At 59.2% G+C, this 11665-nt stretch overlaps 1 protein-coding gene across 3 annotated transcripts in view; it reads right to left on the reverse strand.

Moving 5' to 3' along the window:
- The window catches only part of KDM4B (lysine demethylase 4B), a 93464-nt gene extending 82400 nt beyond the window's left edge, over positions 1-11064 (reverse strand). For 2 of the 3 annotated variants that reach the window (XM_065875385.1, XM_065875383.1), the window contains exons 1-3: positions 10905-11045; positions 4824-4999; positions 3796-3910 (exon numbers count right to left, since the gene is read on the reverse strand). In XM_065875385.1, coding sequence (XP_065731457.1) covers positions 3796-3910; positions 4824-4999; positions 10905-11045 — 432 coding nt within the window. Of the gene's footprint in view, positions 1-3795; positions 3911-4823; positions 5000-10904 lie in introns of all 3 variants that reach the window. The other variant, XM_065875384.1, reaches the window with a different exon arrangement.
- Positions 11065-11665: the final 601 nt, after the last annotated feature.

An 11665-nucleotide genomic window follows, 5' to 3' on the forward strand; every position in this document is an offset into this window, starting at 1 on the left:
GGGCAAAAGATCTGAATAGACATTTCTCCAAAGAAGATATACAAATGGTCAATCAGCACATGAAAAGACCCTGGACATCATTACCACCAGGAAATGCAAATCAAAGCTACAATGAGATACTACTTCACACCCACCAGGATGGCTAAAATAAAAAATACAGAATATAACAAGTGTGGGTGAGGATATGGAAAAATCAGAACCCTCATGCTTGCCTGGTGGAAATGGAAAATGGGGCAGCTGCTTTGGAGAAAAGTCTGGCAGGTCCTCAAAAAGTTAAACATGGAGTTACCATGTGACCTGCAATTCGCCCCTGGGTAGCTGTCCAAGAGAAATGAAAACACATGTCCACACACAGACTTGTACGTGAATATTCAGAGCAACATTATTCCTAATAGCTAAAAAGTGGAAACAATCCAAATGTCCATCAACTGGTGAATGGATAAAGAATATACGCTCCATCCATACAGTGGCGTATTATCTGGCCATGAAAAGGAGAGAAGCACTGATACTCACTACAACGTGGGTGGACCCTGAGAACACGATGCTCAGTGAGAAAGCCAGACACAGAAGGACACACAGTGTGTGCTTCCATTCATATGAAACGTCCAGAACAGGCAAAACCACAGAGACAGACAGTGGGTTTGTCATTGTCGGGGACTGAGGAGGGGGATGGGAGTGACTGCTAATGAGGGTGGGGCTTCTTCTGGGGACAGTAAGAATGTTCTAAAATTGACTGTGGTGATGGCTGCACAACTCCGTGAATATACAAAACAACACTGAATTACACGCTTTAAACGGGCAAATTGTGTGGTATGTGAATTATATCACAATAATGCTTAAAAAAAACCCAGTAAGTCTGATAATCAACAAATAAATAAAACCAATCCAACTAGCACTAACCTTCCAAAATTCTACATGGAAAAGGACAGGTCATTTGACAGTCAGGCGTCTGACTCCACGCCCACCTGTACACGAGCACATGAACTTCAGTTATTCCATCCCATCAGGCTGCTGGGGTCTAATTCCCTTCCAAGAAGTCACGATCCATAAACCGAGCCGCAGAGCCACAAGCTGGGATCGGGCTGGCAGGAAGAGCTGGGCAACACCAACCCCCAGGCACCAAGGTCCACACTGTGGCCAAGTCAAGAGGACAGCTGGCCGAGGTCACAGGGCATAGCCAGCTGGGGCCACCAGTCAGACAGCCTAGATTCTAACACCTGCTTGGGACTGGACACAGACAGTGGGACTCAGCAAGTTTCCCAGCCACAGAGCCTCGACGTCCCCACTTGGAGTTGCGGGAAAATCGCCCGGTTGCTCTAAGGACTAAACATGGTGTATAAAGAACAGAGGCGCAGGACTTCCCTGGTGGCCCAGGGGTTAAGAATCCGTCTGAAAATGCAGGGGACACAGGTTTGAGCCCTGGTCTGGGAAGATCCCACAAGCCTTGGGGCAACGAAGCCAGTGCACCACAACTACTGAGCCTGTGCTCTAGAGCCCGCAAGCTGCAACTACTGAGCCTGCAAGCCACAACTACTGAGCCTGTGTGCTGCAACTACTGAGCCCACATGCTGCAACTGCTGAAGCCTGCATACCTAGAGCCCGTGCTCCGCAATGAGAATCCACCGCAATGAGAAGCCCGCGCACCACAACCAAGAGTAGCCCGCGCTCGCCTCAACTAGAGAAAGCCCGTGCGCAGCAACGAAGACCCAACGCAGCCAAAAATAAATTAATTTAATTTAATTTAAAAAAAAGAACAGAGGTGCCTTCCTGCCCGGGACCACGCCAGGCCCTGCCTGCAGAGGCCTAGGGGAAACAGCCCTCCTGGCGTTCAGAGACCAGACGTGTCCCCGGGGACATGCACCGCGGTCCTTCTGCCCAAGCAGCTTCCAGGAGGAGCCGCGAACACAATGAAACCGGAGAGGGATGGAGGCCCAGCACTGATCCTGGGCTGCCAGGGAGGGTGGTCCAGGCCTTGGTGGCCTGATGTGGGAAATGGGGGCCCTGGAGGTTGGCCCCTCTCCCTGGGCCTGGAGGCCCTCGAAGAAAGCAGAGAAGCAGGGGGAGCAGCAGACAGGCCCCAACAGGCCCCAGAAAGCCCTGGGGCCACAGCCCCGCCAGGCCCCCGTCAACCCAATCCAGGAACTTCTGCACTGGCCCAAGGGCGAGCTGGCCCATGGTGCTAAAACCCACCTGTGTAACCACAAAACCTGCCAGGAACAAGGTGACCGATCCTGGCATTCAGAGGTACGTAGCTGGGAGATAGGGGGTGCGCCCGGGCGCGGGCGCGGGCGCGGGTGCCGGTGCCGGCGGGAGTCGACCGTGAGGGACCTGGGCTGCAGAGTGCGCGACAGGGCCTCTGGGGCCGCGTCCTCCGAGCAGATGCAGCCCTGCTCCCAGGGGCTGCGTGCTCTCTGGGAGAAGGCCTGGCCTTGCAGGTCATCTGACCCTTTGGGATCAAGGCCAAGAGTGTGAGCTAAGGGTCCGGGACACGCCCACTGAAGGACTGCCATGCGCCCACCAGGCCCCATGTTATGATGGGGAAACCGAGGCCCAGGAAGGAGGAAGCAGGACAGGGACAAACTCGGTCTGGACCCCTGGGGCAAGGGCGTCTGTCTCCCTGTGGTTCTGGGGGCAGTGGGTGAGCTCACTTCGAGCTTGACCTGCATCTTCCAGGTAACAAACTAACACCCTCGGCACCATGCACCACAAAGCGGACCCACTAGTGGAAGGTCCGGGCCCAGGTCAGCTGGGCTCCATGAAGCCGGTGAAGCGAAGCACCGGCAGCGATCCGTGCTGGGACCTGAGCGGCAGTCATGTGTTTCCCACGCCTTTTGGGAATCACAAGCCACCTGTTCTAACAGGCTCCTCCCCTGGGCGCCAAGGAGGGTCCCAACCCTTCTCAGGAGGGGACTTTATTCCTGCCCCCACCTCCCCGCTACCCAAGAACAGGTGGCAGCTGCCCTCAGGGGAGAAGAGCTGAGCGGACAAGAGTCTTCCCCCCAGGTGACCTTCAGAGGAACGACCGGGGGGAGCACGTAGGGAGGCAGAGGGGGCCCCCGGGGAGTGGAGAGGGCCATATCCTAGCCCAGGGTACCCCGTGCAGAACACACCCAGGAGAGATTCAGGCTTCAGAGCTTTGAAATTAACCCCGGTAGATCCATCCCAGGGTTATCCGAGGTTCCATAAATATTTATAAATTGTCCCCCCCAAAACACGATCCCACTCAAACCTCCCTCTGCTTGACGCCAGCACCCTCGGGGACCTCGGCATCAAGCCTCGACCAGGGCCCATCTCGCCCTTGGACAGGCCGCGGGCGGCAGAGGCCCAAAGGCCGAGGAGCAGGGCCCTCCCAGCCCAGCACAGGGACTGGACGTGAGTGGACCCAGGGGTGGCCTGGATGGCTGAGAACTCGGGCTCCCAGGTTTCCAGGAAGATGGAGTGACAGAAACTTGAGAAGAAAAGCACTCAAACAACCGAGAATTTAGAGAGGCCCCTGGGAGAAGGGACGGAACGTTCGATGTCATCTTTTTAGAACTGCGTTGTGGCCGGGCCGCTAGGTCAGCGGCCGAGCATGGGATCAGGGCAGGGGCAGCACTATGACCTGGCAGGGAAGATTCTGCAAACCTCTGGCTTCTTCCTTTCATCGTGAGCTGGCACGTGCCTGCAACCAGAGCCCAAAGAGAAGGCCCCGTGGAGCGTTCCGTGTCACCCCAGCCTCTGTGGTCCAAGGTGGAGCCCGCTCGCCCGCTCCACACCTCCACATCCACCGGGACGCCTAGGAGCCTCAGTACTTACGTCATCGTACAAGGAGCCACTGATGTCAGCCCCATAGATGGGCGACACGAAGGTGAGGTTCTTCCAGTACTTGCGCTCCAGGTCATCGAAGTCCTGGTGCCGGGGGGTGCAGTACCTGGGGACAAACCGAGCATGTGGGGCTCAGGGCACCTGCCAGACACACCGAGAGAGGGGCGCTCCGCTCAGATACCCGCCCTCCCGGCAAGAGCACGGCCCCGGAGCCCACGGATGAGCTGTGGTGACTGCCAGGCGGTGAGGTGGATGGGTGGCGGGGGCGGGGGGCAGCCCTGCCTGGAAGGGTACCCAGGGGTCCCGTCTCGCCAGCTATCAGGGCACGGGGCCCCCAGGTCAGACCACACGCCAGGGCCACAGGAGCCAGAGGAGGGACCTGGGTTTTGACGGTTCTTGTCCTCCTACCACCCTGCAGACACCGACAGGCACCGTGATGGCCAGGGACAGCGCATGAGGGGACAGACAACGCCTGCTCTCAGAGGACGCTTGTTTGAGAGCAAAGAGACTGCCAGAGACGCACAGAAGACTTCAGCGACTGAGGGGGGCTGGGAGCTACGCAGAACAGGGGGAGTGAACAGCGGTGCTTTGTGCCAGGGAGCGTGCCCGCGTGCCAGGAGTGCCCACGACGCGCCCGTGAGCTCCCGGGAGTGTGTGCGCATGCCCAAGTGTGCCATGGCGAACCAGGCACTTGGGGAGACGTGCCAGGAAGCCCCTCTCTGGGGAGGTGCTGTCAGAGCCGAGACATCCTGGGTGGGGAGGCGCTCCGGGGACAGGGGACACAGGCAGGCCCTGAAGGGCCTGCCCCACAGCCAGCGCTGAGGGCAGCATGAGGTGGACAGCGCGGCCCTGGGTTGGGTGAGGGTCTGGATTTTGCCCCTAAGAACTGGGGGACTGTGAACTGGGGGTGCTGAGGCCCACCCAGGGCACACAGAGCGGGCTTTGTAGGGGCTGCGTGCGCCCCGCCCTCCGCACCCCGAGCTGGCGTTTCGCCCGCCACACCGCCCAGGCCCGCGTACTTTTCGCTATTGGCCAGGCGCCGGTACTCCCCAACCGTCATGGCCTTCTTCTGGATGTTATACTGCGTGAAGAGGCCCGACTGGCCCGTCACCACCTGCTGGATGGGCGCCGGGATGACCACGTCGTCAATGTCGTCGTACGTCTGCCGTGGCTTCCACTCCTTCGGGGGGATGATCTGCGAGACGGAGCGGGAGGGTGGTCAGCGGCGCCTCCCCCGGGCTCGGCCGCTTGGGACTGGGTGAGGGGCAGGGAGAGCCTGGGGGCACCTAGCACCCCCTGTCCGTGTCACCGAGCTCCCAGGAGACCCGGGGCCAGGCCTATCTGGGCACCACCCGGCAGGGTAGGGGGCGGTGCCTGCCTCTGCACGGGGCCAGGGCCTGGAGAAGTGGGAGCAGCCCCAGAGGACGTGCGCGATCAGAGAGTGAGCAGGTGTGGGCAGGATGGGCTGTGTGCGCCCCTCGGCCTGGGATGCACTCGCTGTGTCCCGGGGGCTCTGCTACCGCGCCCTCTGGCCACCACGTGCCCGGCTCGGGACTCCGCGCGGATGAGGCCCCAGAGCAGAGACCCTGGAGCCGCAGTGCACACTCATTCCAGCGCCCTCGCTCCAGTGACACCTACTGGGGGCGATCGCAGCTCTAGGAGGTGGGGAGACATGGGGACACAAAGGACTAAGGCGAGGGCCTGAGTCCTGACTGGAGGGCGCAGGTGATAAATCCCGGCGAGGAAAGGAAATTGTAGGACAGTAATAAGGGTAAAGCGGGGCTGGGTGAGCCGCCCAGAGGCAGGAGGTGGGGGGTGGGCAGTGGGGGGTGACAATTCCAAGTGGGAGGAGGCCTGAGAAGGTCACACTGCAGCCCCCACCCCAGCAGGCGCCACCACGCCCCTCCCCCAGCAGGTGGCGGCACCCCGGCCCACCCACCCCACCCCAGGAGGGGACACGGAGGGTGCCACGGATGGGGATGGACCTCCCCCTCCACGTTTCCTCTCCACCAGTCGGGGGTGACCTCTGCGCAAGCCCCACGGGCCCAGGTGGGTGTTTGCAAGCCCCAAACCTCCTTCCAGGGCGTCCAGTGGGCCACCCACCCAACAGCTCTGGGAAAAGGAACTAAACCAACCCATTTTTGGTGCATCAGCTACGCACCCTGGGGAAGCCGAACCCTCTCCCAGCTCAGGGCCACCAGGGAAGCACACGGCGCTGCGGCCCGAGTTGGCTGACAGCTCGGGAGCGGCTAAGTCCACTCACCATCCCCAGGATCCCGCTGTCACATGGGTGCAAAGAAATGTTTTGCTTGGCGACGAAAACACTGACTCTCCAGTTCCTGCTAAAAAGGGTGCTGCCCACCCACGACTAGCATGCATGGGGGTGTCCACCCACATAAATCAGTAACGACGACAGCAGCGACGATGAGAAAGTCAGCGCTCCTCACCCGGGCAGTCCCGCCCCACGGGGAACACTGGGCCATGTCTGGGGACGTCTGTGGTTGTCAGGACTGGGGGAGCTCCTGGCATCGAGGGGGTGGGGGCAGGGAGGCTGCTCCACACCCCACAGCACCCAGGACGGCCCCCCAGAGAATGACCTAGCCCTCACGTCAGCAGTGCCAGCAGGACCCTCGTTTAGAGTTAGATGGGAACGAGCCCCCTCCCAGAAGACACAGCTGTTCAGTCATAATGCCACAGGCGCCTGGCGTGACAACTGGGTGCTGGGCTCAGCCTGCCCGTCGACCGTTTTGCTAGATTCCCAGTGAGAAATCTGAGGAGTCAGGTGATGAACTAAAACACTCAAGGCTAGAAATGCAAAAACTAAAAAGGAGAGAGGGGGACTTCCCTGGTGGCACAGCGGTGAAGACTCCACGCTCCCAATGCAGGGGGCCTGGGTTCAGTCCCTGATCAGGGAACTAAGATCCCACATGCATGCTGCAACTAAGAGTTCGCAAGCCACAACTAAGGAGCCCACCTGCTGCAACTAAGACCCGGAGCAACCAAATAAATGAATATTTAAAAAAAAAAAAAGAAAAGAAAAGGAGAAGAGGGCCCATGCCTCCAGGATACGGGATGTTCTTGCAGGGAAACGGGTTGTGGGCTGAGGGATCCGGGACCCCGAGCTGCTCTTTAACTACGTGGCTGATGCCTCCTCGTTGCAGAAAAGCCTGAGTTTCCTCCTGGGGAAAGCACAGTGACCCTGGACCGGCTCCCTCGCCCCAAGTCTGTTGGAGAAACGCCTCCCTAACCAGGCTGTGGGATGAATGGACCACTCCTCAGCCCTCCGCTCTCAGGGGAGAGCCTCGGGCTCAGTCCTGTCCCCTCGGGCTCTGCTGTGTGACATCTGGACACTGGGGAGGAGCCGGCAGATGCTCCCGACACCTGGCTCACACGTGTGAACTGCACTTTCCCAGGCACAGGCTAAGCGGGTTCTGGAAAGGCGCATGAACAGAAGGCCACTGGTCTGGAACCCGAAGCTTCTGGAAAAATCCCTCAGCAAAGCACCATGGCCTAACACCCTCAAGTCTCTGCAGAGCAGGATTTGAAAGGAGGCTCTCCAAGCAGAGGACACCTGAAGGATGTCCCCTAAAGGCCCATGAGCATCCCCACTGTGTGGCCCTGGACGGACGCTGACTCGAAGCTGCTAGGGGGCAAGACTCAGCCAAGGCCAGGAGGACCGAGAGGCCACACACCCAAGGGAACGGCGTGACACCAGGGAGGTGGCCAGCTTGGCGGGCAGCTGGGGCAGGTGTGGGAGACCCTTCTAGAGGGAAGGAAGTGAGGGGCCGGCCTCTGCCCCCCAGAACCAGCTGGACCCAAAGCCATTCTGCTGGCAGCAGGCCTGGAGGCTAAGAAGAGCCAGGGCACCGCCTGGCTGCAGGGCACTGAGAGCACTGACGCCCCTTGACCCCTCCCCAGGACCCTAAGCCACGCCCCTTCCTGGTTCCCTCCCTCCCCCAGCCCTTCCCAAGCGGCCTGAGGGGGAAGGAGCCCAGCTGGACACTGGTCCCAGAGCACACTCAGGGTGGGTGAGGAATGTGACCCACCACCCCGATGGCCCCAAGGTGGGAGCCCCCGTACGCAGAGCCCCCTCAGCTCCGGGCCCCGGCCCAGCCGTGCCTGCTGAGTGCCCACCCCGACCTAGCTGCCCCAGACCCAACAGAGCTTTTGTCGGGGGGCTATCAAATGTAGATTTGAGGAAAAAAGAAACCTCAACACCACACACACACACACACACACACACACACACACACACACAGAAGCGCGGTCAAGGCTGATGAGACCAGGGTGAGGGGGACCCCAGCGACTACAGAACTCGTTCAAGCCAGCAGGACACTGTGTCCCTTCTCCAAAGAGGCTGGCAGCCCTCAGGGCTGACGGCCCGCGTCGGAAGGAATTGGGGGCACCGAGGGCCGTGGCACGTGCCTCCCTGGACCCGTCTGTCCCCGCAGTAGCAGGGAGGCCCCAAGGGGCTAGAGGCACCTACACGCCGTCCCTGCCTGACGGGAGCAGGGATGCTGGTGCACGTGTGTGTGTCGGCGTGACTGTCCCCACAGGATCTCTCAGCGACAGCGGGGGAGCTGCTCCCAGCAGTCCCTGCCCGCCCTCACTGTGCCCTTCCAGAGAGAATTGCCCTTGCCAGAGAGAAAACAGCAAAGAAAATACCACTTAAGAGTGGAATGGAACATGCAAACAAAGGGCAGAGGCGGACTTCCCTGGTGGCGCAGTGGTAAAGAATCCACCTGCCAATGCAGGGGACATGGGTTCGAGCCCTGGTCCAGGAAGATCCCACATGCTGCGGAGCAACTAAGCCCGTGCGCCTCAACTACTGAGCCCTCGTGCCACAACTACTGAAGCCCGCATGCCTGTGCTCCACAATAAGAGGAGCCACCACAACGAGAAGCCCGCACACCTCAGCGAAGAGTAGCCCCCGCTCACCACAACTAGAGAAAGCCCGCACGCAGCAACGAAGACCCAACACAGCCAAAAAAAACAAACAAAGGGCAGAGTGAAAATGTGCCCTGAAAACATCTGCCTCACAAAAACATCCAGTCCGAATGGTTTCCCGTGGATTCAAGTAAGTTAGCAGAAAACTGGTCCACGGGAATTAAAGGCTTAAAAGCAGAGGCATGGGGCGCAAAGGAAAGGCAGGAGCCAGCAAAGGAGAAGAAAAGGGAAGGAGCAGAGCCGGGGTGAGGACGTGCAGGGGAGACTTGGTGACGCCACACGAGGCTGTGCCCAAAGCAGCCCGGGGACAGAAGGTGCTGGAAGCAGCCCGGAAGCCGAAGCCGGAGATGACAGAGGAGGAGGGAAAGGAGAGGGGCCGGGGGAAGTGGCAGGTGCTGCCCACGGAGCACTCCACGAGGTTACCAAGACTCCTGGCACAGGGGACAACTTGATCCAAAAACAGAACTGGCGCTGCGTCCCGGCAAACGCGGAACGAGATGAGGGACAGGACACGTTCCAGGTGAAGGGGGGACCCCCCACGCCCAGCCCCACGGGCACCAGGCCTCTGAGTCCCCCACACCGCCCCCAGCTGGGGCACCTGAGGGAAAGGGGCACCTGACAACCGACCCCAGCCAATCGGTCCAGCCCAGAGGGAGGCTCCGAACCTGCAAGAACCCAGGCCCGGGGCTTCCAGAGCCACAGACCCCGATGAGAAGGCTCTGCTGGGTGTGTGCTGTCATGGGGCCCAAGGAATGAAAATCAAGGAGAGGGGAAAGGCGGTTAAGATGTTGCAGGCCCACCTCTCTCCTCATCTGCACGGCTGAGATTAATTAAAGGCATGGATGTCACACAGCCAACCAAACCCGGCAGGGGAGGTGGGCAGAGGAAGGCCAGCACACCTGTCCCCTCGCTGCAGACACCATCTGGGGACAGACCACCGTGACCCGCGGCCCAATACCACCCACCACCTGCTTCCGTCCAGCCACGGAGCTGACGCTGGCATTCTTTCTGGGTTTTTTTTTTTTCATTTTTTGAAAAAAAATTTTTTAATTCTCTTTTACTTTTTAAAATTTTACTTACTTATTTATTTTTTGGTCACCCCCACGCGGCTTGTGGGATCCTAGTTCCCCGACCTGTGATCGAACCCAGGCCCTCGGCAGTGAAAGTGCAGAGCCCTCACCACTAGACCACCAGGGAATTCCTTTTTTAAAATTTTTAAATGGTTGAGGGAAAATAACAAACGAAGACTGTTTCAGGACAGGTGAAAATTCTACAAAATGCACATTTCAGTGTCTATAAATCAGGTTTCATGTGCTCACAGCCATGCTTTTGGGGTTGTGGGTCATCCCCGGCCGCAGAGCTGAGTGGTGGCCACAGACAGTCCAGCCCAAGAAGCTGAAAATATTTACTATCTGGCTCTTTGCAGAAAAGGCTTAGCGAACCCCAGCTTAAACAATAGAGGGCTGGGTATTAGATAAAGTGCCGGTCATACAGGAGGCAACTAGAAGAACCCAAATCAGGGGACAAATCTCCCAGATTATGTGGTGAGCAGACCCTCACACACAGAGGTTCACGTGCACATGAAGAAACTCGGCACCCGTCCCCAAGGTTTGTTCCCCGCACAGAAGAGGCGTGGGCAGGCATGCTATCTGCCGGTGTTCACACACGCACATGCACGTCCATGCGTGGTGCTCCGTGAAAAGAGACACGAGGAATCAGTGCCGTGCCGCTCCAGGCAGAGGAGCCGGGGTCAGGGTGGGTGGAGGGGGAACTCATTCTCCCTCCTACCCTGTCGCAATGCTTGAACTCGCTTCATACGTGCGTTACAGTCTCAAAAAAAATGTGTTTAAGTAGGAATATAAAGGCAAAAAGTAAGCCCTCCCCAGCACCGACTCCCCTGGGACCCCCCCTGACGGGGTGAGACGGCTGCTGGTCCCACCATGATGCTCTGTGTCCCACCCAGGATCAGCGCCCTTGGGGACCCCGGTGCCCAGAACTGTGCCTGACTTGGGGAAAGAACATATGTTCATGGATAAATTAGGTCAGAGGGGCTCAATGAGCAGACTAATGGGTGCCTCTCGGGCCCCTTGCCCCTGGGTGGGCACAGGGTAGGGGCCGGGGGGAGCTGCACGGGGGCCTGGCGCATCACCCACCTTGGCCAGGCCCGCCCGGTGGGCCCCCTGGGACTCGATGTAGGCCACGTATTTGTTGAAGTCCTTAAACTCCTCCATCGTTGGGCGAAACGTCATGATTTTACAACTTGGGTTCTGGGCCCCGTGATCCTCGGACCCCATGGCTGCAGCAGAGAGACGGCCACACCTGCAAGGGAGACAAGAGAGCGTCAGCACCTCCATCACTGCCACGGGCCGGTTCCCTTCTCCCCAGGAGGCACCCAAACTACCTGGCCCCAAGGACAGAGGCCGCACAGCTGAGCAGGGCCAAGGGGAGCCTGGGGGCCACTTCATCACTCTCTCTGGCACAAAAGACCAAATGACTACAACGAATTACTAACAGAGGTAGCCCGTTCTAAGAGCCCATGCGATGCTGGAGGCCAGAGCACACATTTCAAACAAGGGGCCTCGGAAATAAAACCTTTTCTTATCAGGGCCTCATCCAGATTCACTGGCATTGACCTCACAGCTGGAATCCAGAGGCAGAAGCACGGGAGGGGCTGGGAAGGTGAGTGAGGTCCTGTGTGTTTCACTAGCAGGGAACCCCTCCTATGGCGGGGCCGCCACAAGCAGGGGAGCAGTGTGTGGGTCCCTCCAATACTGGCCCGGCTGCTGTCAGCGAACCCAGGCCCCAATGACCCACGGGCTGCCCAAGGCCGGGACCTGGAACCAGGAGAGCAGGAGGTCCGGCCAGAGAGGCTCGTTTCCCGCCATGTCACCCTGGGCTATAACCACGCCTGGCC

This window comes from Phocoena phocoena, chromosome 3 (assembly GCF_963924675.1).
Source record: "Phocoena phocoena chromosome 3, mPhoPho1.1, whole genome shotgun sequence".
Taxonomy (NCBI): Eukaryota; Metazoa; Chordata; class Mammalia; order Artiodactyla; family Phocoenidae; genus Phocoena; species Phocoena phocoena.